This window comes from Daphnia pulicaria, chromosome 1 (genome assembly GCF_021234035.1).
Source record: "Daphnia pulicaria isolate SC F1-1A chromosome 1, SC_F0-13Bv2, whole genome shotgun sequence".
Classification (NCBI taxonomy): domain Eukaryota; kingdom Metazoa; phylum Arthropoda; class Branchiopoda; order Diplostraca; family Daphniidae; genus Daphnia; species Daphnia pulicaria.
Window position 1 is genome coordinate 40726839 of NC_060913.1, and position 26028 is coordinate 40752866.

General features: G+C 41.4%; 6 protein-coding genes across 11 annotated transcripts; 2 read left to right on the forward strand and 4 right to left on the reverse strand.

The window, feature by feature from the left end:
• Nucleotides 1-582: 582 nt before the first annotated feature.
• Nucleotides 583-9560, reverse strand: LOC124320228 (AF4/FMR2 family member 3-like). Of its 4 annotated transcripts, none has more exons than XM_046782994.1 (7): nucleotides 8394-9560; nucleotides 7016-7136; nucleotides 5864-6943; nucleotides 3607-5727; nucleotides 3206-3523; nucleotides 2694-3141; nucleotides 583-2603 (listed from the first exon to the last, which is right to left on the reverse strand). In XM_046782994.1, the coding sequence occupies exons 1-7, from the start codon at nucleotides 8408-8410 to the stop codon at nucleotides 2476-2478; spliced, it is 4233 nt and encodes a 1410-aa protein (XP_046638950.1). In that variant the 5' UTR covers nucleotides 8411-9560; the 3' UTR covers nucleotides 583-2475. The 4 variants fall into 4 exon arrangements, with proteins under 4 accessions (XP_046638950.1, XP_046638949.1, XP_046638948.1 ...); XM_046782993.1 differs by having other exon boundaries at nucleotides 7016-7139; XM_046782992.1 differs by lacking the exon at nucleotides 8394-9560 and adding an exon at nucleotides 7671-8286 and having other exon boundaries at nucleotides 3607-5724.
• A 129-nt stretch (nucleotides 9561-9689) lies between these two features.
• On the reverse strand, nucleotides 9690-17301 carry LOC124320333 (putative oxidoreductase GLYR1 homolog). Its single transcript, XM_046783176.1, has 12 exons — nucleotides 17149-17301; nucleotides 17026-17062; nucleotides 16824-16912; nucleotides 16638-16764; nucleotides 16438-16569; nucleotides 16106-16294; nucleotides 15756-15929; nucleotides 11688-11798; nucleotides 11459-11560; nucleotides 11222-11384; nucleotides 10958-11137; nucleotides 9690-10754 (listed from the first exon to the last, which is right to left on the reverse strand). The coding sequence occupies exons 1-12, from the start codon at nucleotides 17184-17186 to the stop codon at nucleotides 10555-10557; spliced, it is 1542 nt and encodes a 513-aa protein (XP_046639132.1). The 5' UTR covers nucleotides 17187-17301; the 3' UTR covers nucleotides 9690-10554.
• LOC124320270 (immunoglobulin domain and leucine-rich repeat-containing protein 2-like) lies at nucleotides 12941-15754 on the forward strand. Its single transcript, XM_046783070.1, has 4 exons — nucleotides 12941-14451; nucleotides 14515-14653; nucleotides 14720-14860; nucleotides 14921-15754. The coding sequence occupies exons 1-4, from the start codon at nucleotides 13127-13129 to the stop codon at nucleotides 15554-15556; spliced, it is 2241 nt and encodes a 746-aa protein (XP_046639026.1). The 5' UTR covers nucleotides 12941-13126; the 3' UTR covers nucleotides 15557-15754.
• An 841-nt stretch (nucleotides 17302-18142) lies between the features above and the next one.
• LOC124320361 (sorting and assembly machinery component 50 homolog) lies at nucleotides 18143-20310 on the forward strand. Its single transcript, XM_046783216.1, has 8 exons — nucleotides 18143-18281; nucleotides 18362-18418; nucleotides 18475-18905; nucleotides 18978-19083; nucleotides 19154-19423; nucleotides 19503-19664; nucleotides 19746-19872; nucleotides 19941-20310. Exons 1-8 carry the CDS (start codon nucleotides 18261-18263, stop codon nucleotides 20126-20128), a joined length of 1362 nt encoding a protein of 453 aa, XP_046639172.1. The 5' UTR covers nucleotides 18143-18260; the 3' UTR covers nucleotides 20129-20310.
• On the reverse strand, nucleotides 20304-22073 carry LOC124320457 (ubiquitin-like protein 3). Its single transcript, XM_046783342.1, has 4 exons — nucleotides 21493-22073; nucleotides 21230-21338; nucleotides 21001-21165; nucleotides 20304-20934 (listed from the first exon to the last, which is right to left on the reverse strand). Exons 1-4 carry the CDS (start codon nucleotides 21523-21525, stop codon nucleotides 20870-20872), a joined length of 372 nt encoding a protein of 123 aa, XP_046639298.1. The 5' UTR covers nucleotides 21526-22073; the 3' UTR covers nucleotides 20304-20869.
• Nucleotides 22074-22843: 770 nt separating this feature from the next.
• On the reverse strand, nucleotides 22844-25189 carry LOC124320353 (protein tumorous imaginal discs, mitochondrial-like). 3 transcript variants are annotated; one of them, XM_046783203.1, is made up of 7 exons: nucleotides 25013-25189; nucleotides 24735-24937; nucleotides 24433-24678; nucleotides 24052-24352; nucleotides 23568-23975; nucleotides 23261-23423; nucleotides 22844-23070 (listed from the first exon to the last, which is right to left on the reverse strand). In XM_046783203.1, exons 1-6 carry the CDS (start codon nucleotides 25131-25133, stop codon nucleotides 23296-23298), a joined length of 1407 nt encoding a protein of 468 aa, XP_046639159.1. In that variant the 5' UTR covers nucleotides 25134-25189; the 3' UTR covers nucleotides 22844-23070; nucleotides 23261-23295. The 3 variants fall into 3 exon arrangements, with proteins under 3 accessions (XP_046639159.1, XP_046639158.1, XP_046639160.1); XM_046783202.1 differs by having other exon boundaries at nucleotides 23265-23423; nucleotides 25013-25188; XM_046783204.1 differs by lacking the exon at nucleotides 23261-23423 and having other exon boundaries at nucleotides 25013-25188.
• Between the last annotated feature and the right edge of the window lie 839 nt (nucleotides 25190-26028).

Below are 26028 nucleotides of genomic sequence, written 5' to 3' on the forward strand. Positions count from 1 at the left end.
GTTCAGTGAAGTGCATATCTTTCAAATAATAAAGCCTTACAGCATACTTACATAACAAATTTATAAGACTTATTACAAAAGTGGTGGGACACGTGACTTGCATAAAGGTGTTTACAACTCATTGGTGTGATGTAGGAGAAGCCGGATCGAAGTAATCACTTGGAATATCTTTACAGTCTGTTGAACATTCTATACAGACAATATGATGTCGCCATCTGTAGAAAGAAAAAAACTTAAAAAAGATTCATGAATAGCCAAAAATAGGGTTACGACATTACGAGCGTTCATCTAAAAATCTTTTACCGAAAACCAATGGATCGAAAATTTTTGCTACGCTAGCGTTACCTTAGTTCCCACAGGTAAATCGGTAATGTCCCATTTCGACACAAGCTCGCAATTCAAATTCCAACGATGGATAGATTTACCTTTCTGTCTCAATTGGATTTTAAATTGTTACGTCCCGCGTCGTCTGCCATCCAGCGTCTCCAAAGATTAGATCGGATTAGATATCAGATTTTGAAAATTCAAAGTAAACAATACATTTGAGCATACGAGTACGGAAGTCGAGAATGTTTGCGTAAATAACGAGCACATGTTTCTATTAGTGTCCAATCGTATAATGAGTACACAGAAGTATAAAGGGGCGGGGGGCAAAAATTCAGGGAAGAGGGTACTTCAAAGTAGGCAGGAGAATATATAGCGGGCGGGGGCCAAAGGCCACCACCACAATGCACACACACATGAAAGCATTGTACTCTCTTATTCATTCATTGAATCTCAACCAGAATTTTTTTTTTGTTTTTTTTCCCTCTTGGCTCTCAGTTCCAAGTTACTTGATTTAATAGATGTAATAAACGAACAGAAAAAGAAAATGCCACTATTATTTCACACGCGTCAATGGTAACTTATATCTTCGTTTAGTTTCTATGATATAATGCATATTATATAGGGGCGGGTGCGTAGAAAATATTACTTGTTTCCGTTTGTCCCTTTTTTCATCGCCATATGTATCATATATAATGCGTTCGTGTATGTGTGTATGTGTATAATCTGCGAATTCAACAAAGATCATTTTTTTTTTGTTTTTTTGCTTTCATTTTTTCTCCTTCGTTCAAAATTATGACGTTGGGGGGGTAGTTTTTTGTGTGTATGTTTCTTTTCTTTCAAGCCCGGGATATAATGGAGGGATCGTATTAACGAAACAGAGGATTAAAGAGAGTTGTTTTTTTGTGTCTGTATGTGTGTGTATAAGCCCCGTGTGGATATAAAATCGAAAACAAAACTGAGATGACGACAAAGAGAGATTTGAGTCGAGGAGGACTTGGGTGGGGGGGAAAAAACCAAATGGATGAAGGCGTGTCGTTTCACGCGCAATTTACAGGGATATTTTGACACAAGCAGATGATTTTTCTTCCCAATGCAATGATTTTTTTTAAGTTTACATATTTACTCTAAGAGGCCACAGAATTTTTAAACGCTTCACTGTGAACCGGGCGAAATGGCAAAAAAAAATGAACTTTTTACTCATATCTCACAACTTGGTAATTAATTTCATTTCGTGTGTGTGTGTGTTTCTTTAAAGAGGATATCTCTCAACGCTACTGGGCCTTCACGCGTGATCGTTGCTCTCGAATGCCAAAGACACACAAATAAGCTCTTCTGTTCGAACTCGTGCTTCGATCCAGCGGCGATGAAAAAGGCACAACCTTAATTTTTCGTGAAAAAATCTTCTCCCTCTCCACTACTACATCTGCCATCGCAAAAAAAACACACACGAAAATTTCCAACAAAAATACCGCATAGACGAAAGGGAACCGGCCCGTCACGTGACCAAAAGAAAGGAGAACAAAACAGGAAAAAAAAAAACAGAAAGAAAAAAAAATAAATAAATTAAAATGAAAAAGAGGATAACGCGCGACCTGCTCAGTCCGCGAGTTTTGTTTTGTTTTTTTTAATTCAACGGTTTTGCACTTGGGTTCGTTTACGTGTCTCCCGACAACGAGTATAGCAAAGAGAGAGGAGAAAGATAAGGACTGTGTGGTGGTCACGTGAACGAGATCGGATAAGTGTTTTGTTATAACTTGATTAAGCTGTTGTATAGACACTTTGTTTCCCTCTCTCGTCTTCTCTCTCGTCTCAAAATAAGAGGCACTTTGGCAAGTTTTCTATTTTGTTTTCTTTTTTGTTTTTTCGTACGCGATCAGAGAGAAAGGGAAACAACTCCCTGTGCCCATCCGACGAGATGGCCATTCACTTCTAGTTGTTTTTTGGTATTGCAAACGAAAAAAAAAATATGCTTCCGACAATAAATACCCGGTAAGAAGGCAAACTAAGTCTACATTTCCTTTGTGTGTGTATATCTTGCGAAGATATCGAGGAAATTCAAATGATTGCGTGATCGACCTTTTTCTGTTTCGACGACGAGCCTTGTTTTCTTCTTCTTTCTTTTTTGTTTTTTTCACTTTTGTTGGCTGGCTACCGACCCGGCTGAATGTAGGCGTCACGCAGTCGTTGAACACCAGCCCGGACGTAGCGGACAACGTCGCGTAAGGAACTGTGAAATGTGAGCGGCCCGCATTGCCGATCCAGTTGGATAAAAAAATCTGGAAAACGATATGGATTTTTGGGGTTTTTGTTTAGTCCAAGCGAGTTCAAATAGTAAAAGTAAGTAGTAGTGCAGATGGATAGTTTACCTTGAGCTTGCGCTCTTTGTACTAGACTGTCACCCTGCTCCCACAGTTCGTGGCAGGTGCACAGGTAGCTAAAGTACTGATTCTGCTTTTGCATGACACTGTGCACGCCCAGTGGTACCGAGACACACGGGCCAGCATTCAGGTGATTGGGCGTCGACATGGCTAGCGGTTGACTGTTGGCTAGTTGTTGGGGTCTTTGTTGCTGCTGCTGACCAATCTGCCCGTTGGGTTGACCAGGTGCTAATTCGCCACTACTGTAACCCGACGACTGGCTCCCCACTGAGCCAACTGACCCAGCCGGTGAGGGTGTCGGTGAAAGTGGCGACGGTGTTCCCGTCGTCCTGTACATAACACCTCCGCCGACACTGGCCTGGCCGTGCATATCCAAAGCGATGCCACTGCCAGACGCTCCACCCATGGCGGGAGAAGTCACCGCAACTGTAGTAGCCTGCGAATAAACAACATGGAATTAGTCTGATGTAGACAGACAAACAGACGGATGGATGGGTTACCTTGGCGTGATAGTCTCCCAGCACCTTGGAAAACTCTTTGACCTCGTGACGCCGCATTTTGAATAGTTTGAGGTAGAGCAACGCTTGACAGCGAAGCGACAAGATTTGGAGCTTGGCGTCAATATTGGCCGACTGGGTGCCGGCTTGTGGTTGATGCCGAAATTTGGACGAGATATAGCGGATCAGATTGAGCGTGTCCTTGTACATGGTAAAAGCTGCTTTCTCCGTCATCCGGTCGTGCTCCATGGCATTGCCCGTCAGGATAAAAAACAACACTGCTTCTAAATATTGTACTGCTTGGAGGGTCCGGTCCGTTTGCTGTCGAATGACAAAAGAAAACGGCGATATGAGCAAATGACAAATGGAAAATGAGAGAAATCAAGGAAATGATGGAATATTACCTGCTTGTCAGCCGCGTGCTTGAGAGCTTTAGCTTCGCTTAAGAAATGATTATGATCACGATCTTCGTGTTCCAATTGATGTGCTGGTGGTTCCTCAAAATAACTGAAATACACAATGCTGGTTCCCGGCTGCGTTTGTTGTTGGCTGCGCATCATGGGCGGAGGAGCTGGTGATGCATTTCTCGGATCGTAAGGAGACAGACAAGACTTGACATCAACGGACGGAATGTGTGTGGGTGTAGGAACGACCGGAGCGAGAGGGCCAGCCTCGTCCTCCTCCTTTACTTCAACGTCGATTTTCCGCCTACTCTTCTTCTTTTGAGCCTTGCCCGTTTGGGTCTCGATTGATTCCTCCACCTCGTTCTTCCGTTTCCGTTTGCTCTCCTTACGATGTGACGGCGTTTCCACCGGCGGCACGACTGAGACGGACGAAGTTGAACTGATGCTTGATCGACGTTTGGAAGATTTCGACGCCGACAATTCCGCCTCACGTTTAATAGGCACTGGCGTTCGGGTTTTGGTCTCCACAGGTCGCTCCGCATTCTTCTCCTGCGTAGTAGGACGAGCCGCAGGGATAGGAGCAGCAGGAGCAGGAACAGCATTATTAGCCAATTTGCATAGAGGTACTTGGCAGATCAAACTAGGCCGGCCGTTGACGTATGGGACGGATGGGCCAACTTTAGCAGGTGGTGGTGGAGGAGGTGCCGCAACCGCTTTCGGGCTGGCTGTCACCACCTCGCTAGCAACTTTCTTGGGCTCCTGTTTACCTTTGACGCCTCTGCTGCTGTTACTACTGGGAGTTGTCGCTGCCTCGGGAGCGACTGCACGATCCTGCCTTCCTTTAGCTCCGGGACGATAGATTTTCATAAATAAAGCACACTTGCGATCAGAGCTGGGCTTCGAGTCCATGTCCAGTTTGGGTGGACTGAAATCCTTTTGCAATTCTTCCTCTCTCGGTCCTCTGGGTTGGCCCTTGCCACCTCCACTAGGTATTGACCGCCCGCTACTGCTGCTGCTGCTGCTCGAACTGCTGCTAGAGCTGCTGGAACTGCTGCTTCGACTGCTGCTAGAGCTGCTGCTACTCCGGCTTCGGCTGCGAGATGGAAAAAGGACTCGGCTGGTTACGGTTTCCGGTGGAGTCGGCATCTTGACAACGGCGGCCAATTTAGATGGACTTTGAGAGTGGGTATTGGTTTTGCGCGGAGTTGTCGGTGGCGTGACCGTCACAGAAAGGCTGGGCTTCCTTGCCTTCAGAGGTGATGGCGTGTTCTCTACATCCACTTCACTGTTGGATGGCGATGACGAACTGCTCACCGAAGATGTTGTCGTGTCGAGAATTTCACGTGATATCGGTGCCTGCATGCTACTCGCTTGTTTCTTTGGTGGTCGGCCTGGCCGTTTGGAAACTTCTTTACCAGAAGGAGGTGCGGATGAGTTGACTTGCTTCTTAGGAGGGCGGCCAGGACCTCTCCGTTTGGGAATAGCCTCTGTTGGCGCTGCTGGAGCTGGTGGTGGTGCTGGTGGCGGAGCGGCTACCACTACTGGCTGTCGTGGCCGTACTTCCGGCACCGGGCGCTCATCTTCACTGCTACTACTCTCCGATTCAGATAACCGATTCAAGTTCACTTTGGCAGAATTTTGAGGCTGTTTCACTCTTCGATTGGCGGAGGCTTTGGAAGCAGACGAAGGCAAGTTAGGCCTGGGAGTGACGTGATCCTCCGAGTCGGACATTTCCGACAGCAGTGGTTCGGGCACGATCATTTTCGACAAGGCAGAATTGAGGTCCGGCTGCTCGGAGTCACTATCTGAAGTCGCTTTAGCGATGGACGATGTTGCCGCGCTCTTGTCCCCTTTGAAGAGGCCATCGTCCAGTTCAGACGCAGGATTGGGACTGTCAAATCTAAGGCCAGCTGAACTGCCAAAGAAATCGTCGTCATCATCATCCGGACGACGAAGAGAGTCGCCCAGAGTATCTCTGCGATCCGAGGAGATTTGATCGAGGCCTGATTGAGAGACGTCCGAACCTCTAGTAGCGCCCTCAAATATACTGCTGGGTGGATTGATTGGCAGAAACGACTTTAGACTCCAACTTGGAGTATTGGCCGGCTGCTGTTGCTGCTGCTGGATAAGGAAAAGAAAAATATGTAAATAAAACATGTGGCATCCTGCTAGATCAATATCGATCTTGTTGGTTGATCGGTCGGTGGGTCACGCGATGGCAAAGTTCCTGGTCACCGCATTATAAAACCTGTTTTACCTGTTTAGGAGGAGATGCAGGCGGAGGTTTCGTCTCCGGCTCCAAGTGCTCAGCGTCAGAGCTGGAATCCGAGCTGGAACCATCCGATTCTGAGCTAGAATCATCTTCTGAGTCATCAGCCTCACTAGCAGCGGCTGTAGCAAGACCAGAAGGTGGCGAACGAGGCCTTGGCGGACTGTTCATCGGTTCCATGGGACTGGAAGGCAGTGGGCTAAGAACTGGGGCAGTAGAGGTGGTGGCGGCGGCCGAGATCTTGATGGAGGATTCCGACTCAGAGTCCTGGTCGCTGTCTGAGATACTTAAATCATCCATCAGCCCGCTGTTGGAAGGCATCCGCTTCGGAGGTGGATGAGGATGACCAAAATCAAAGTGCTCCACTTCCTTCCGCGGAGTGGCAGCGATGGCCGTTAGCGGCGTCACAGCTGCCGATTTCATCTCTTTGAGGATGTCGTGAATATCTGGATGACCAATCCTTTCCGGTGTTGAGGATGGAGGGAGAGGATTGTTGAAGTTCAACTTTGGTGGTTGAGGCCGCATGTTGTTAGTTGGCTGACGCTGCCTCTGCGATGAGGAGGTAGACATGGACGAGGATGATGACGATGAGGACGAAGACGAAGATGATGACGACGACGACGATGATGATGCACCGCTGTGATATCCTCCACCAGGCCCTGGTCCGGGAGCCTTGTGTAGACCCGTACTATTACTACTACTGCTGCTGGATCGGCTCGGCGGAGCCGAATTCCTTTGAGGAGCGATATGCGGTGCAGCATGAGACGGAGGCTTCATTAGACTGCCGCCCGATGAAGGGAGCCGTTGGTGAGAGTGGCCCTGACCCAGACCCGAGGACGGGGCCGGCTTGGTAGGAGTGGCGAATTCTGGCCGGCTACTACTACTGCTACTGCTCGACGGCGGTGGCGGTGTGTCGGGTGGGTCATGGTGCTCCCGACACGGTAGTGGTGTAGCTGGCTCCTGGTACACTCCAATTAAATACTTGGAATCTTCTATGATCGAAGGAGCGTATCGGCCAAGCGTCTTGACAATCATCTGGTGCGTCCGATCGTCTGATGATGGCCGGAGCTGCAATTGACATGATCGTGATCGTTATCATCTTTTCTAGGAATATGAAGAATAAGAAATTAAGATAATTACGCGGACGGGTGCGTCAAAGACGGGCATGTACGATTCCTTCGGCTCGGCCAGCATTGATGACATTTGGGCCCTGGCCCTGGCCTGGAGTTCACGATCACGTGATCGATCACCGGCATCGCGACTGCTATAATAGAAAGAAAACAAGAACCAATAAAATATAATGAATTATTCGTAGTCATTTTTTGTTCAAACAGAAAAGGGCAGGGCCAACTAGATTTAGTTCCCTAACGTCCTTGGATAACTGAAGATTGGCAATAAATACAAAAGAGCCAGAGAAATGATAGCAATAGAAATAAAAATCAGTTCAGCTTTTTGTTTTCCGGAGATTTTGAAATGGCGAGATGGGGGGCTAAAGCTGTTTAGGTCTACCACACTACACCTGATGGATGATATGCACCGTTATTAGAGGCAACAGCTTGTTCCCGTTAAGTTCAATGTCCCTTTGGGGGAGGAAAGACGACGAATACCTCTGCGGCAATTTGGCGTGACGGCCTGATCATCTTTTTCTCGCCTATCTTAATCGGGAAAGCGATTTCCTAGATTGTTTACCCAACTACTTTCAGAGATCCATAAATCCTCTCAGTCAAGTAAACAAGGTTAGTCATGCAAAAAACCAAAAGGGGAAAATGGCGAAAAATAAAAGGGATGACTATACTGTTCCAGTAGCTGGACTTGACTTTTACGGCCTTGGCCAAGCAAACGAACGCCGATTGAGGCCACGGACGAGAATGCGAAATCCAACGACACTGAAGCACACAACAGTGGATGTCGATTGTCATCCATTTTCTACACTTCCCTCATGTTCTTGCCCACACGTTTGTAGGGGATCTCTTGATGATCCATTTTTGGGATCCACTCGATACTCAAACCCAATACAACAGGGACAAGGTTCAGTAACTGGAAAGAATAAAGACAGAGAAAACACCAAACACTGTGTTGGTTGGTTGTGCAACACAGCCCCACCACTTTCTTTTCTCTGGATTCAGACGAAAGTAGGGCACTCTTAAATTTCCTGACTCTACCCTGCAAAACCTCCAATAGAAAACACAAGGACAGCTTGTACTGAAATCCAATCCCGATGCAGGTGAACCTAAATTTCCAGAAAGAAGCAACTCGGAGATTTGCACAAGAATCAAACACTGGGCCTGCAGAAATTTGTGTAGTGATTGATTACACAACTCCACATGATAAGCTGAGGGGTTTTTACGTGACACTGAATGCCTGTTGGTTATCAGTGAGTAAACACTCAACATTCACCCACAACTGAAGTGAGCGAAACCTGTAGGAAACTGTTTTTGAAAAAAAGAAGACCTGATCGACTGCAAATGACACAAGAACAATGATGATGAGAACCATAATTCTAAAAGTAGTTGATTACCTCAAATTATAAGACATTGTAGAGTCAAGATCATGAGTGATAAGATGAGGTCAACACCGGAAAAATAGAAAGAACGGGAATATTCTGGGAGGTTAATGTCGAATGAAGTCGAACAATGAAGAGGTAACACACTCGGGCGTCGAGTATGTTGAGAAGATTGAAACTGTTTTTCTTCCTCTTTCGTCGTCCGCCACAAGTTTACAAAGGCTTTTTATTTTCAGAGGGTGACTTGTGTCTGTTGTTTAGATATTTAAATGGCGAATCAACTGGCCCACATGAAGATCTGTCCAATCGATAGGGCTGGTAGTGCACATTTTCCACCCCGTACGTGCACGTACGTAACCAATGAGAAATGTGTGCAAGTCTCTCGGCCGAGCCACCACAAATCCGAGACGCTGTCGCGAGATGTCAGAAATCACACACACACACACACAATGGAGGAAGGGGAGGAGGAGGGGTAAAGTGGAGTGAATATAACTACACACACACACACACACACACACTGTGTAGTATGATCTCCAAGAATATGTATCCCGAAAACTGATGACGAAATGGCTACACAAACAACGTTGATGTGTGTTGAGTCTCAGTAGTAGTATCTACTACGGGGCATATGTATATACACAAACACCACAATAAGCAAATGGGGGACTTATATATATATATGTGTCGACGAGTTAACGAAAACTTGTGAACCCTCTCACTACTCAAACTGCGCCACTGTCAGTCTCAGCTTTTCCAACGAATCCCGAAGATTACAAGTTCCATCCAAATGGACACTGGAAGCCATTTGAGGCCTCATCACAACTTTTTTCCAGATCGTTTCCTGACTACACAGGCCTTCACTGTGGAGAGAAAAACGTATTTCTCTCCGTTTCTCCGTCTCTAGTGTAATAGATGCTACAGGTCATGTCACTCCGCCTTGCTGCGGTGTTGAATTTTTCGCGCAGACAATCCTTTTTAACCACCTTTGAACGAAACGATTAAAATGGGTTCCTATTAAAACGCCAGTAGAGAATCAAAACTTGGACAAGACGTCACTCGTCAGCCGATTTTCACCAAGGAAAAGGAGAAACTCAATGCCGTGCCAAAATAAAATACACGACGACACAAGATCTATTTAGTCGGCCCTTGTGCCTCTTTTTTCTACGTCGGTTAGAACTCTCTTTTCACTTCTGCTATTTTCCAACTCTCTCTGGCTGGCCGCCGCTGGTGGGGATTTTCCAATATCGACGAAATGGCGTCGTTGCATCGGCGCCATATTTGAAAAAACAAACACAACAGAACAGACCAACCTTCTCTATTACAGTAAAAGTGTATTCGCCTTTTCATAAAACCAAGAGCTTTGGTTATTATCGTCAATGACAGCTCAAAACTTCTCATTTGTTCCAAAATGAAAATGGGAGGTCAAAGAAAAGAAGAAACTAACCAGTAACTCGTATGCAAAGAACTGAATAATGAAGAACCAAAAGAGGTGAAAAATGAATTTCTTATAAAAAAAAAAAAAAAAATACCAGCTAAATTCATGTCACTACAATAGTTGGGACAGAAAAAAAAATTCAGCGACAGTCGACAAACATCGAAATTGTCAGCTGGACAACAGAGAAAACAATTTCAATTTCTATTTTTAAAAAAAAGGTGGTTAGGTCAATCAGAATAATTTGAACACTGAATTCCAAAGTGAATCGGAAATAGCAATTCTTATGCTTGCCATAAAAAAGTAGACGAATGGGAGACCAAGTATAACGCAGACCAAACAGATGACACTCTGCGAGCCCCACTCATCATATTATAAGATTTGTTGTTTCTTTGCACGGGCGATATAATAATCTAAACGAGGATTTGACGGGTGGGAAGGAACCATGTTCCACTTGGCAAAAAAGTCACTCATGAATAGCGGATGATTTACTTAGAATTTTCAAAGAGATAGTGAGTTCCTATATGGACTTGGTTCCAAGTTTTGTTAATTTCTGTTTCTTTTCAACAAACAAATGTAATGGGGATTCAAAAAAACATCAGCATGAACGGAAGTTTTTTTAGTCGTTTTTGTTTTTTAGTGTGAAGGGGGAGAGAAAAAAAATAGTATGAGGTTTGTATGAGGCATGAAGCGATGCAGTAAACGCTGGTGTGCTGTGGGCTGGTATGTGGTAGTCGATGGTTTTTAAAACCGGGCCCGGATATAGACGGCTGAAACGTCGTGATCTGCGTAGCCAAGCCGCTTAGCGTGTTTGTAAACTTCGTTGGCAGCAGCTGAAACGGGCAAAGGCTGCTCTAGTTGGTCACCCATAGACAACGACAATTTCAAGTCTTTCTGCATGTGCTGTAGCGGCAAGTTGGTTGGGAAGGCTCCCTCTAAAATGGCTAAAATTGGGAGGGAAAACAAAGAAAATAAATAATCGATATGTTGACTTCCGATTTCCTAGTTGCAGTACGGCTTCATCAGTCAGCACGAAACCTTATTATTTTAACCCATCACACTCAAATCCGAGACTAATTATTATGCTGCCTTTGATTACAAGAAAACGAAAAAATCAATGCAAAAAAAAACAGTAGAAATGTGTTACCTTTTCCCTTTTCTAACAATAACGGACACGCCAGAGTCGTAAGCTCAAAAATTTCGAGGACGTCGCGTTGCTGTAGACCAGCTCGATCTGCAAGTGCCATTCCTTCGGCCACACCGGCCACTGCGACGCCCATCATCAGCTGCAAGACTAGGTTCATCTTGGACGCGCTTCCCACTTCACCTATAATGATGCAACGAAAAAAAAAAAAAAAAAAAACCTTATAAGATGTACAGCGCCACAAAAATAGAAAATATGAGTCATTACCGAGGAAGAACGAGTTTTTGCCCATGGCTTGGAAGCAAGATTGGCAATCATCAAATAGGGTTCTGTCTCCAGCAGCCAGAATGACCAGCATTCCTTCTTCGGCCTGTACTTTACTGCCTTGAATTTGTGCCTCCAGATAACGACCTCCTTTACCCGTGATGGCCTACGCAATAAGCAAACGTGTTTCATTGATTATCTGTTGCACAAATAGGGCTTTTTTGGCAAGTCGATATATACCTCTGCAATGTCTTGCGACGTTTCGGCATCGATGCCCGTCATTTCAACAAATCCCTTGTCAGCCGACATTTCTTGGAGAACGCCACAATTGCCAAACACCATCTATGCGCCGTGCCAAATCAAACAAATGTTAGGTGAGTGCCAGTTGTCACGAACGAGGCCACGAGGTTAACGAGACGCGGGTATAAAAATAAATAAACAAAACAAAGACGAAATCAAGCATCCTTACGTCTTTGGCTACTTGTGGATCCGAAACGCAAGAAAACGTGATATCGGCGGCTGATATCACATCCGATGGAGTAAGAGCCTCCTCAGCGCCAGCTTTGACGAAATCTTGACACTAAAAAATAGAATAAAAATAAAAATAGTTTTATCACGTTTTTTTTCTTTTTTGAAAATTAATTATTTTTTTGAAAATTCTTTTATTAGGTTACATAACATATATTTTTTAATCGGTTGCATCTATTTGCCGCTAGATGACAGGAGGTCGCAGGATAGCCCCAAAACCTTGGGAGGGAATGAGGAAGAAAGATAAAAGGAAATGGGCAGAGTAGGCCGTGATAACTGACCGGAGATAACGGACAAATAAAAGAAAAAAAGGCGCGCAACGCGACCAAACAAAAAGAGCCTTTCCGACGACATTCGACAGCGCCATTTTATTTTTGGGTTAGCGAGTCAATCGACATGTAACGACGAAACCCGATGAGCGGAAAGCTGATCCCTCATCTTGACACGAAGTTTCATGAAGTAGTTTCAACTGGTTCGGGTTTGTTGTAAACCACGGACCTTTTTCACATTTCTCTAAAAAGTATCGAATTTCATATTCTGAGCACAAGAATGGAAATTTCTTTTTTTTACGAAAGTGTATACATGCTACAGGGAGGGGGGTAACTAAAGTATTGCTTTCTTTCAACTACATCATCAGTCTTTGCGACTTTGCTGGGGGTTTTTGGTAAAACTGAAAGTTCGACTATAAGTTAAGTTAAGGAGAAAGGTATTGCCAGGGTGTTTGTTATCAAGGCCGCTAAGATGGAGGAGTGTGTATACAGCTTCCAAAAAGAAAAGTACAGCTAGAGGCCAGAAAATTACCACACCCTTTTTGACCACGATTTCTATTTTACTCAATATATAAAACGCCAAATGATTTTTCTTTCCTAATTTGACTTTTTTTTTTACTGAATAAAGCCCGCTTTTCTCCGAAAAAACATCTTTCGTTGTGGCACAGCGCCCCAAGCGGATACGAATTACAACAACAATTAAATAACGGTCTTTTTTTTTATGGCCAACCGCAGCGTTTTTTTAAGGCAACATTTTTGGTTTCAAAGTGAAGAAGAAATTTTTCCTTTTTATCTCATAGGAAATTCGACGAACATATTTTCGGTGCTCTACCGAAAGGACAGCGTCAAGCCGTCAACAACGATAAGGAAAACAAAGAATTTCAAAAATCTGGTAGCCATTTTGGAAAACTTGAAACGTTGCATTACCAACGCCACAGCTGATAGCTAAGGAAGAAGCACAGTGCTTAGCCACAATACGACATCAACTTGGAGATACTTGGCTGCTGGAGAAACCATTTTGGCAGGGGAATGTTAGACGTTTTGCAAAAGTGATTCCACATCATTCCGAAAAGACTTGTCAGGTGTGGTAAGGGACACAATTAGGATCAAAATGGTGGCTTCAAGTGGTATTGAAGCCCATCGAATGTGGCCGAGTCTGATGGCGGCTTTGTTGCTATTGTACATCGCATCAGCCGACGAGGTACAATGTCCTTTGCCCTGCCACTGCGAAAATGGCGAAGTAGATTGCACTCAAGCTGGTCTAAAGGTATGGCCAATCAATTTACCTGCAAACACGACGACGCTCATACTCAGTCGCAATCAATTAAAACAAATTCCAGTCGATGGGTTCTACCTTTACCCTCGTCTCAAGACACTTGACGTCAGCAACAATCAAATTGAGCACATCGACGAAAAATTGCAACTGGATCATCTCGAAAAACTAGATCTATCACACAACGCCGTAAAAAACCTGGATTTTCTGCAAGGGTTGCCGAAGTTACGTCATTTGGATGCAAGTTTCAACCAACTCAACGTACTGGAAAACAACACATTCATTCGCTCTACAAGACTTCATTGGCTAAGAATCGATAGCAACCCCATTAAAACACTTCCATCAGGTTTGTTTCGACGTAACGAAATGATAGGCTATCTATCGTTGTCAAATCTTGAGGTGGAATATCTACCACCCAGGCTTCTCGATCCGCTGACTCGACTTCAGCAACTGGAAGTTCGCGACAACATTCGGTTGGATTCTTTGAGAGACGAGATTTTTCACTACCTGGGCAACAGCTTACGTCACCTGAACCTAGCCAACAATACTTTTAGCTCACTACCGCGATCTCTAAGACAATTGGACGCTTTACGCAGCCTCAACTTGGATGGAAATCCCTTCCAGTGCGACTGTCAACTGTTTTGGTTCGCCAACTGGCTTGAAAAACGACCCACAATCGCTACATCGGATGGCATGTATTGTTTGGATTCCAGTCTACCCTTGGTGGAATCGCTCTGGAAGATGCATTGCAGCGCTGTTCGTCTAGAAACATCTACATTGTTTCAAGAAGGTTTAATCGGACAGCCCGTTGTTTTGACGTGCAACTTTTCGGGGAATCCGCAGCCCAGCGTGACTTGGGTCACACCAAATCGTACTATTCTACAATGGCCGTCTACGACAGCGGGAGACGTGGGAGTCGACGATGTGGCTCTGCTATCATCCGGTCAACTACAAGTGAACACATTAAGTCGCCACACTGCCGGTGATTACGCCTGTCATGCTTCTAACGCCTTATCCAATGTGACGGCTTTCATGCGCATTCACATCGCCCCTAAAGGCTTCCGCCGAGTGCAAATTCACAGCATCATTGCTGGATTCACTTGCGTTGGGGCTTTCGTTTTGATTACATTATTGGTTCAAGGATTCCGCTACTTGATGGACAGGTCTGTGATACTTTTCGCAACAGCTTCTTTAGACATTTAGTTTTAATTACTGCCTCGTTACAGATTCGGATGGTGGGAGTGTTGCTATTGTTGTGGCGAGAGGCTTTCGCCTAGAGCTAAACAAATTCGTAACTTGCTGGAAGCCATCGAGCAGTACAAAAGTCAACAATTGGAACGCCTCAGAGAAAATTATACTGGACAGGTACGAATAGCTGCTGAAAATCCTAATCAGTTAAATGCAATTTTAGACTAAATGAAATTTACGCAGGTCAATCGCATTCGGGAAAACTGTGTCCAGCAAATGGAAAGAATTCATCAAGGTTATGCTGGCCAAGTCAAATATTTACGTGGTGTGCGAGTCTACGGTACCCAACAGCTGACGACGATTCGCGAGCAGTATAATGATCAGGTAAATCCTAACACTTGATAGATCTGAGATGATAAATACATTAACTATAACTTTTTGCAGGCGAAAAAAGTGTACGATTACACCGTTGACCGACTCCAAACTGTACAACGCAATTACGTTTCGCAAAGGTCAAAGGTTCGCAAATTCAGTGCTCACCAACTGATAAGATTGCGAGAAAAATACAAGTTCCAGCAAAAGACCCTCAACAAAATCATGGAGAACTTGCCAGCTTTCTACTTGGATTCTTGTCGCAGCGCTGCATGTGCCCGTACCGATTCCGTCTACTTCCAAGATGTCGGAGAAGTAGATGTCAACATCGATGTAGTCGAGTCCATCATTAAGCAAGGAATTCGTCTTGACCTGCCCGACGATGTTTGCTTGGAAGACGAAAATCTTGATGCCCTGGGTGACGAAGAACTTGAGGGAGCCATAGAAGAGATGGAAGCAGCGGGAGCAAGGCCTCGCAAAAGATTTGGCCATGGAAGACAGTCTAGTGCTGGCAGTTTAGATTTAAGTTTTCTTTTTGCTCCTATTCGTTTTCCTTCTCTAAATTGGCGGCGACGCAACACGGTGGACGAGGAACCGAAAAATGTCGCGAGTGGAACAGCTTTAGAAGTAGCTGTTGAAATCTGCCCTGTACCCGTTGAACAGGAAACCGAAACTACTCTTCAACCTGTAACTTCAACTGATTGCTAAGAATATTTCCTTCAGCGCTTGAATTAGCTATCAATGTTCCCTTCTCGTGTCTATTCCGTGTTAACCTGCCCTTCGAATATATTCTTAACACGATTTAGGATGTCTGTGATCAAGTGTCCCATGATATGAATAAACAGAGACATCCCGTTGTCGTTGTCTAACGGAAAATAAGAAATAAATATTGGCTTTAATGTCGTACCTTTTCTGTTGTGCGATTCCAGACGATAACCTTGTGACCTGAATTAAGGAGGTTTTTGACCATTCCTGAGCCCATGATTCCAAGGCCGAGGAAGCCAAACTTGAGCGTGGATGGTTGAACGTTCTTCTCTTTGAGAGTTTGAGTCACTCTCTCGACATCCAGTGGTGGGGTATCCTGCAAAAAAAAAGGTCATTATTTTCCAGGGAATAATATTTTATTGAGTTAATTAGTAAGAACAACACTTGCAACTAAATAAATATCGAAATAAACTAAATCGAAGATTTTTAAAATATATAAACTGCCTTCCTAGTAAATAATTAAATGCATTTTTTCTTTCTTTTAAGCATTACCGGTCTTTGAATTGTGGCAGGTTGGTCTAATATTCTTGAAACCAGACCGCTTTTACGAGGAGAGGTGTGATTGGTTATAACTGAAGTATCACTCGAGTTTTCGATAGTAGAATTACTGCGTGGTTTTTTTCGGCTAGGAGTGGGCCCAGAATCACTACCTGACTCGCCTGATGTCCGCCGCTTTCGCTCCTAAAACACAAAATATATCATTTAAATGGTTTCATATTATTTTATATTGCATGTATTCTTTGTTCCTCTTTCCATATGAAAAATGCATGAAAAAACCATTTTGGTTCATATATTACTGAAAATGATATTGCCAGTGAATTTACCTTTGGTGTGCGCTTAATATCCCTTTTAACTTTCTTGGGACTGTCCTTTTCTTTAGTTTCATCTTTAAGTTTATCGAAATCTTCATCACTTTGGTTATCATCAGTGACAGTCTGCACCTGCTCTTCTTCTTTCTGTAACAGGTTGATATGGAAATAATGTTTACAGGTACACTTGATTAATATTATAACTAAACACTCACAGGTGGGTTTACAATGTGTTTTTCAATAGCTTGGCAGGCATCTAAGAAGGCACGACTCTTGCACGCTTTAGTGAATTGTTCTTTATATTCGTGGTAGGGCTTTATGTTGAAATCCTCAATCCAGGCACTAGTAAATATAATGATAATTATGTTTCTAAAATCTGCAACAATTAATACAATGCTTACAAATTGTCTGTTCCAAAAAAAAAGACACAAGATGCAGTTTTTCCAGACGGTTTCGAAATTCGCTTTAAGTCTTTAGGAGGGTTGGCAATCTAAGTAAAATGAAATAATAATAATGATAATCTTCCAAAATTTGAAATATATTTAAAGAGTGAACAATAATTTTTGTCGTATCCAACTCTGTATTTTGAGTTATCAAACGTACCTTGCCCGGCCAGGGAGAGAATCCTTTCATCTTGGCCCTGTTTTCACACAAACACAGAGAGGGGAAATTAACGATTAATTCAACGGCAAAAAAAAATTACGAGTATTTATAAAATCAACCAACCACACTAGATCGCCTAATTTTAAAGCTGTTTCCGACATGCTAATGCAAGTTTTCTAACCGGACGAGGCGTAAAGTTATAACTGACTACACGCAGATGTTGAGCGGCACAACAAATTTTCAACAAATTTTCAGCAACGGAGACGCCAAATACAAAATCTGAGTAGAGACATTGCCAGATGGATTATGGTGAAGCTTCCTCGTGAGTAGCCTGGGGCTGGGCTCCCCAGTACCCAATGTTTTTGATCTGACTAAGCCTAAGGGTGCTTCATCGGTAGTCCTCACAATTAAATAAACTCTTAATTATTGTCATATACACTATTATTCAGAATAAAACGTGCAAAATTGTAAACCGAATATATGATTTTTAGACAGATTTCTTTTATTTGTCAAGTCAACTTGTTTTGTTCGGCTCCACTTTTCGATTGCAATAAAACAAGAAATGGTGAATCAAAGAGTTATTTCAGTTCTTTGTAAATGTGATACATTAATTTTCCAAAAAAATTGTATTTTTTTTTAATTGGACGTATTAAAATAATTTTTTTTATTTATTACGGAAAGAAGCAGTTTCTCTAATCATTCATAGGTAGCGGCACACTCTGAGTTGCTGTACACCAATGTTTTTTTTAAATTTGTTTGAAGGGAGTGCAAAACAAATTATTCGCAATTTAGCGTTCACATTTTGCCCCATTTTTTTGTAAAACTTCAGGTTAATGTTGACAATAAAATGGTTTTCTTCCCAAGGTCACATCGTTCAGCTTATAAGAGGTTGTGGGTTAACGATTAAATGAAATTAGGTCCTGCTCAGTTCATAAAAATCAATTAAATAATGAACTGGCACAATCAGAATGCTTTCTGAGCTAGGCAAAACGAACAATAAATCAGCTTAATAAAGTTCAGCTTAGTCGGCGTAAAGTTATGAAACACACGAGACACGAATATATTTATTTACGATTTACATGACTGTGTCACTGTGTGGTTCTAACTGGACCAGCACTTCAAAGCCCAAAGCCCACTGAAAAAGTATCGCCTTCAGTCGATAGATGTCTTTAGATCCAATATGTAGACGAACCTTGGCCGGAACAACATAACATTTCTGTAAAATAACTACCAAAATGCAAACTGGAGAAGGAAATGTAAGCAGTTTTGTAGTTTAATTTCCGTCATGCATTGATTTCATAGACAATTACTGAATTATTTATTTCCGTTCTTTTAGGGTCCTAATACTGCCGCCGAGCCCACAGAAGTACCATTGCAGCTTTCAAATATTAAGGCACGAGTCTTCTCGTTCTGCACATTTTCTTTCTCGCTAATTTTAAATTTATTTAGGCATTAGTTGAAAAAGTTTACGTGGACGGACTAGGAAGAACAAAAGATGACCTTGTTATCAAAACTGTGAGAGAGCTTTTCGAAGCTGGTGACTTTCAGCAAGTTGTGCTAAAATCTCAAGAAGTCAGATCAAAACTAGAAAAACTTGGATGTTTCAAAAATGTTGGTGTCTTCATTGACACCAGTAGGGGAGAAGATGCCTCCTCAAATGGATTGGAAATAACATTTTCAGTAAAAGAATTGAAACGAGTTCTTGGTGGAATTACTACTCTTGTTGGAAACAACGAAGGTTCATTAGTCATTAAAAGTAATCTGCCCAATACTTTTGGAAGAGGAGAAAATTTGCAGGTGGAATACACTTATGGCACAAAGCAATCCAAAGGATTTAATGGAATGTTTATAAAACCTCTTCACAACAAAGCCAATACCATGTAAATAGTTACTAAATTAAATATGATGCATTTAAATTAAATCTATGTTTTTCATAACTGTTTTCTTTATAGTTTAACCTCTTCCTTTTACCAAAAAAACTCAGAATGGGTAACATCTGGTTACCACTTGTGTGAACAGGGAATCTCTCTTGATGCCAGCTTTGACTCAGTTCCACTTGTAAGTAAATCAATATTATGTTTTGAAAGCAAATGCAGGTAACTCGAATTTTTCTTAAACTCATTTCTAGGTACGTCACAATCTTCAGTGGGAAGGTATTTGGCGTGAGTTGTCTTGCCAAAGTCGCACAACAGCATTTCCTGTCCGTGAACAAGCTGGCCACTCACTTAAATCTGCTTTGCGCCACATGATACATTTTGACAATAGAGATTCAACTATCTTCTCCAGTCGGGGTACCCTTTTTCAGATGGTACAAGAACTCGCTGGAATCGGAGGAGATGTTGGGTTCATTAAACACGAACTCAATTACCAGTTAAATGTTCCAGTCACAAACGATGTGGTGAGTTGTGTAAATCCAAATTATTTATTGTACTTCTCAAATCAGTTTGAAGGTTTTCATTAAATTTTTCTGGATCAAGGTTATTCAAGGATCCTTCCAAGGTGGTTTTATGAAGCGACTGAACGACGAGAAACTGATTTACATTTGCGATCGCTTTTTCTTGGGTGGCCCGCATACTATCCGTGGTTTCGAGCAACGTGGAATTGGTCCACAATCGGATAATCAAGCCCTTGGAGCCCAGGTTAAATTAATAAATAAATAGGCAAACCATATGCCATGTTTTTTGTTTCTTTTTAATCCGCTAAATATGTTTTACTTACAGGGATATTGGGCTGCTGGTCTTCATTTGTACACCCCATTGCCTTTCAAGCCAGGACAAGGCGGTATAGGAGACATCCTTCGCACACACTTTTTTGTCAACGCAGGAAACATAGACAATTTTGATTTCAGTATGGCTTCTTTATTAATCTTGTTTCACAATTTAACCATATTATCCGTTTTTTCGTCCTTTTTCCAGGTGATAATCTAAAGGAGAGTGCTCGAATTCTTACAGACAGATACCGTTTGAGCTACGGAATGGGATTAATGTTACGATTAGGCACCACTGCACGAATCGAACTTAATTATTGTGTCCCCATCAGAAGCCAACGAGGAGATCGGACGCATCACGGTGTGCAAGTGGCTGTCGGAGTGCAGTTCCTATAAATTGTGTCAGAAGCCAGTACGCCAAAGGTGACACAACACGGTTCGAGGTTAACGTCACCTGATATAGCAATTTGATCTTCGAGATGATAAACTGTTTAAAAACTCTAATTCATACCGTAGTGCTCGTTTGACTGAAAAATAGTTTGCAAAGAAGTTTCTGTAAATACAGAGTTCATTTAGTTTGTTTTGTGTATTCGGATAGGCGCGGGAAAAGAATAGACGGATGGTTTTTTAATGCATGCAAATAAAATACGGGTTTGGAGCGACCCCAAATCATTAACGGGGTGGGCAAAATAATTAAAAATAACAGGGGAAACATTTCAGCCGCCTACTTTTCTTAAAGTTCGAAAATCTAGAACGAGGAGGGGCAAAGTGAATTCCATCCAACGAAAAGGAAATTTCAAATTACTTTTATGGTTTAGGGCTTATGCTCTGGTCTCCACACAGAAAAATTACCCACAAAAACTATGAATGAATGGAAATTCACTACACATACGCGCAAATGGAATTTGATCTCAACCATTCCTCGTTCTTCTGTTGTAAACCGCAATAATGACCTTCAGCGCGTTACATGCTGATTGGGTATTTACAAAATTTTTACAAAATTCACGTGGAGAATTTTTTTCTAATACTTGCAAACTTCACTTTTAAATCTTCAACATTTTTTTAAGGGGTGATAGGGATAAAACAATCATTTTTATATGAAATTCAAAACCATTGATGTCCCGATCTACCTTCCTTCTAGAGAATGGCGCAGGAAATCGAACAGCAGCTACTGCGTCCACTTTTACTTTTTTGTCGTTGATCTGTCAAAGATAGATTTATTTAATAAAATTTAGAAATCATACAAGAAACACAAAACCACAATTTACCTTGAGAATTAGGTTCAGGTAGAGTTTCTCGTGGAACGAGATGCATTACTGAAGTGCGACCGGGCGGTAGACCCAATGCTCCCAAGGTTACATTTCCATGTAAAAATCTACCCTGGTATATCAAGCGAAGTATCTCTGCTCTTGACACACCTTCTTCATTCCATTCTAATTTCAAATAAAACATGAATATTTCACTTGATAGAGACAAATAACGTACAGAATAGCTTACCTTCTGGCCAATTGTCAAAAACAAACTGTGCGATCTCTGAAGCAGAGTCCTCAGGAGAGAAAAGAAACTCTTTAGTCTTGCCAGAGACAAGAATCAGTCTCAGATTGACCTAATATCAATAGACAGATCAGCATATGATAAGTGATAACAATTTGAAGAAATACATATTTAATTAAAGGAAGTCTTTCCAATATGATAGCCAATGACCTCTTCCAAGCTTGAATAACTGTATCTGCAGCCATTGAAAATATGGAATTTCATACCTTATCCATAGGAATGTTTTTGCTGGAGCCCATTGTACCAATAAAAGTGAGCAGCTGATTTGGATGTTTGACACTTTAAGTTGATAAAATGTTTCTTTGTGTGTAAAAGATCACAGTGGAACACCTTTAAAATTCACTCAATAGAGCCACATTTTAGTGATGCTTAAAACACTGGTAGCCCGTCAGCACTGCCATGACACAATATAACTCACTGCAGTTTATGGTTATTTGAGAAGAAAATGTTATACAGCGTGTATAATTCAATTTGAAATCCAGTCAAATAATATTACGTTGTCGCCCCCCTGGAACACGGACCAACAGGGAAGGGTGGGAGTAGGCCTACACAAACGAACAATACCCAGTTCTAAACCGTGAACAGGGTAGGGGCAATTACTAAAATGGCGGCGATATCAATAAAATACGTTTAATAAACTGAAAGAGAGCGTTTTGTTCGGATTTGGCATGAGATTTTACAATCGAGATTCGCAGACAAAATGGCCAAGGAAGTTTACTAACTAGGTCACAGCACAAAAGGAGACTCCACCATGACAGTACGTTGCTGTGTTGCCAATGTTTCGAATGTTACTTCTGTTTTCTTTACGTACGTTGCCAGAAAAATCCAAAGAAACGCGTTTCTTTTTTTCTCCTATATATCGATAACGGGTTGCAATCAATATTTGTAGTTATTGAATCGATAACAAAAAAAGCAGTGTTTAAACTTTAAACACGCTAAAAATAAAAAAAGCAATTTAAAACAAAAAAATTTAAAACAAAAAATATAGAACATAACATAAATATAGCTACTGGACCACCTTCCTTAAAATGCTACATTTGAAAATTATTTTGATGTATTACTTTTATTAGCTCTTCTCTTCAAGCTAAAACCGAATATAATTCCAATTTAGTTTAGATTTCATTTTTATACGGTACGATGTATTATCTCAGATGTCGTGTCATGACGGTCTAAATTTTTCTATTACCACGACATCTTTCGCAGCGATAAACAAGGTTTAGTCCATTGTCACGACAATCTATTGGTCCTTTTTTCGTGAAAACAATTGTATTAGATCTATTACCATACCAATTTCGTGTCAGTTAGAGCTCCCACCCCAATCAATCGGTCTTAATAACCACAATTTGAATAAAAATAATTTTAACAAATTTCGCAATCGAATTACAGCTAAGTAAAGTCCATTCCTTGAGTTCTTGCTTTGATGAAGGAATCCAATTATAATACAAGCGTCATTTGAAATTTGCTGGAAATTGAAGCATTCGGAGTTGAAAAAAAACAAGAGTCAATGATCAAGGAAAATGAAAAATAACTTTTATCACCAAATGAATTGAGTGAAGATGTGGTAACTCGACATGGTTTATTTTATACAAATGCGTTAACAACTGACTACATTTATTCACCTTCCTTAAAATAAAGGAAACTGGCGAGAGAAATTGTTGGATATTAAACTTATAATTTCTGTCGTTGGGCTTTATCCTCCTTTGTCTCTTTTAAATTGGAATCGTCATCTTGAGAAGAGTTAGTCGAACCTTTTTTGCTAGAGCCATCACTCGCCTTTTTCGCACCTTTAGAATAAAAAAATTCAAAATTACAATTACAATAAAAATAATCAATAAATTCTAACGCGCATCCGTAACGAAGCATAAATCAAAGCTAGCTAGACTTAAAGTCAGAGATCAATAACTGGTAGTTAAGATGCAGCTTGAGAGGAAACACCCAGGGTTTGTCATGTCAATACATTTTACTATTACTTACGTACTCTATGGTAGTAGTCGCGACTTTTCCTATCTTTATCCAAAAATGGCCTTTTTAAGGCGGCCAAAAAGGCCATCTTCTTTTCCCTGGGTGTCCTCCTTTCTAGCTGATTGGGATTCCGAGCCAGCCATCGGCGCTTCTTTGATCCCATCCATTCGTTTACCTAACAATAACGCACACTATACGAAAAACTAATACTTCGACCCTAGTGCAATATGTAGAAAATTCTATTCCCATTTAATAGTCCTTATTTATCTTGTCTCGTATACAGTAATCTTAAAATTATGTATTAATTGTGTTTATTTACCATCTTTGGTGTAGGTGATTCCGTTTACAGTTCCTGGGGTATCTTCTTCAAGTTCAGCGTAAGCCAAAATCAGATTTTTTTGCTTTTCATTAAGCCGGACCGGGATTTTGATTTTTATATGAATGTAGTGGTCACCAAATCCGTAACCATTAACTTTACGTAATCCTTTTCCATTCATACGAATACGTGTATGTGACTGCGTTCCTTTAGGGATGTCAACTGTTAGCTCTTCATATATTCCTTGAACGCGGATGGCTCCTCCTAGGACGGCTTGCGAGAATGTAATAGCAGCGTCAGTGTGTATGTCGGCACCATCGCGACGAAAATAATCGGATTTTTCTACCCGAAAAGTGATAAAAACTTCTTTTTGGCCCACTTGCATTCTTACTGTTTGACCATCCTCAACACCTGGACAATATGCGATACATCAGCTTAATTTTTTTCGGTGAAATGTTTTAAGTAAAAAAAAGATTCCAAATTTTACCTGCCGGAACGGGGACAGTTACTTTTTTCCGCTGAACTGTTGAACCTTTTCCTTCACATTCCAAACAAGGATTTGCTATATGCATTCTTGAACCCATGCATCTTCTGCAAGTTGATCTCATGATGAACGGACCAGTGCTGATTGTTTCCATCCCTGTTCCATTGCAAAATGGACATTTTACTGCTTTTGTTCCAGGTTCACTTCTTGAACCACGGCATTTCGGACATGTATCAACGACATTCAAGTTTATATCTTTGTTGATTCCTTTGGCAGCTTGAGCGAATGTCAAATTCATGGTCATCTGTAAGTTAAGAAGAACAAGTTATATTTACTTCTTGAAAATAACTATCAGAAAATACTATCAGAAAAGTAATATTTTACCTCTTGAGCAGCACCAAACCCAAACCTTGATTCAGCAAATTCTTCACCAAAATTTCCTCCTTGAAAGCCAGCTTGTCCGAAAATCTTTCGGAACAGTTCTTCAGGATCAACACTAGACTGAAAATTCCAATTTTGATGTCTTGAAAAGTCCTGTGAAGCACCTGGTCCAGCCTGTCCACCTCCCATTTGCTCTGAAGTAGCTCCCCATGTATCAAATTGTTTTCTCTTCCCATCATCGCTCAAAACCTATGATGTAACTCTTCAATTTAAGATCAAAGTAAACAATAATTTAAAATATATACCTCATAGGCTTCAGAAACTTCTTGAAATTTTTTTATTGTTTCTGGATCATTTTTATTGGTATCAGGATGAAACTTTTTAGCTAGTTGGTAATATGCTTTCTTAACATCTTTTAAAGAAGCATTTCGAGGAACACCTAGAACATCGTAATAATCCCTTTTTTTTGCGAACGTGATGTTTGATGTATGGAAATTTCTTCTGCTTGCTAAGTAAAGAAATTTGAAAATTTAATATGATTAACATTTAAAGATTCATAATTTTAAGCTAGTGTAGAAGTTACTTGGAATTTCAGATTGAAGTGCAGCATGACTCGTTATGGGCAATAAAAACCTCTGTTTTATAATTAATCCAAACAACAAACTTCGGGAAGTGCAGGCCATTTTCTGTAACCGGGGCCACATGGGGACGTACAAGGTACAAATCGTTGGTTTCGACTCGACTGTTTAAGTGAGGCAGTGATCCCTAGATGTCATTACTTGATTTCGTTTTAAAAATACTTAAGCCATGCCCGGGCCATCATCATTCATCCATGGCGTCACGATCGCCACAATATTAGCTAAAAATTCAAAAAAAAAAAAAAAAAAAACACACAAAAAAAAACGGAAAGACTGCAAACGTGAAGAACCCTTGAAATATCTTTTTGTTACAAATTTACAATAACGAAATCATCTACGCAGCGATATTGGAAGGTTTTCTTTTGATCCTAGATATCTGTTAAAGTTATGAATATCAAAGAATTCGAGAAGGTGCATACAAGATTTTAATATATGTATAAAATTTTATTTCCCCCATTACAAAGTGAATACGAAATGAACTCTCGGTATTACGGAACGCCAAATTGAAAAAGAAAAATGTACCGCTCGTCGCACCGCCAGTGTTGCGAATAGCAGAAAATTCTGCTCCATCCGGAATGTCTTCCGCCTTAGGAATTGATCGTACAGATGCTGATCATATTTCTTTTCGATGATCAAGTCAACCTTTTTGAAAATAGATGTATAAAGAAAGAAATGGTGTCTACGGATAATCGTAATCCATCTTGATTAACGACGCTGATAAGCTTTTTGGTCCTGAAACTTAATAAAAAAAAAAACAGGAAAAAGTGTACGAGAAACCAAAACACTGAACCTAGTGCAAACAATATCTAGACTGACAGCAATAGCGAAATTCGCAAAAATAAAAAATTTAATTTAATCTACAAACATTGACAACGAGCTCCTGAACAATGTAAGGTTTAAAAAAAACCTCACTTCTTCCAAGTCACCTTCCTGGCTTTACCCGACCAACCTGAAAATGACG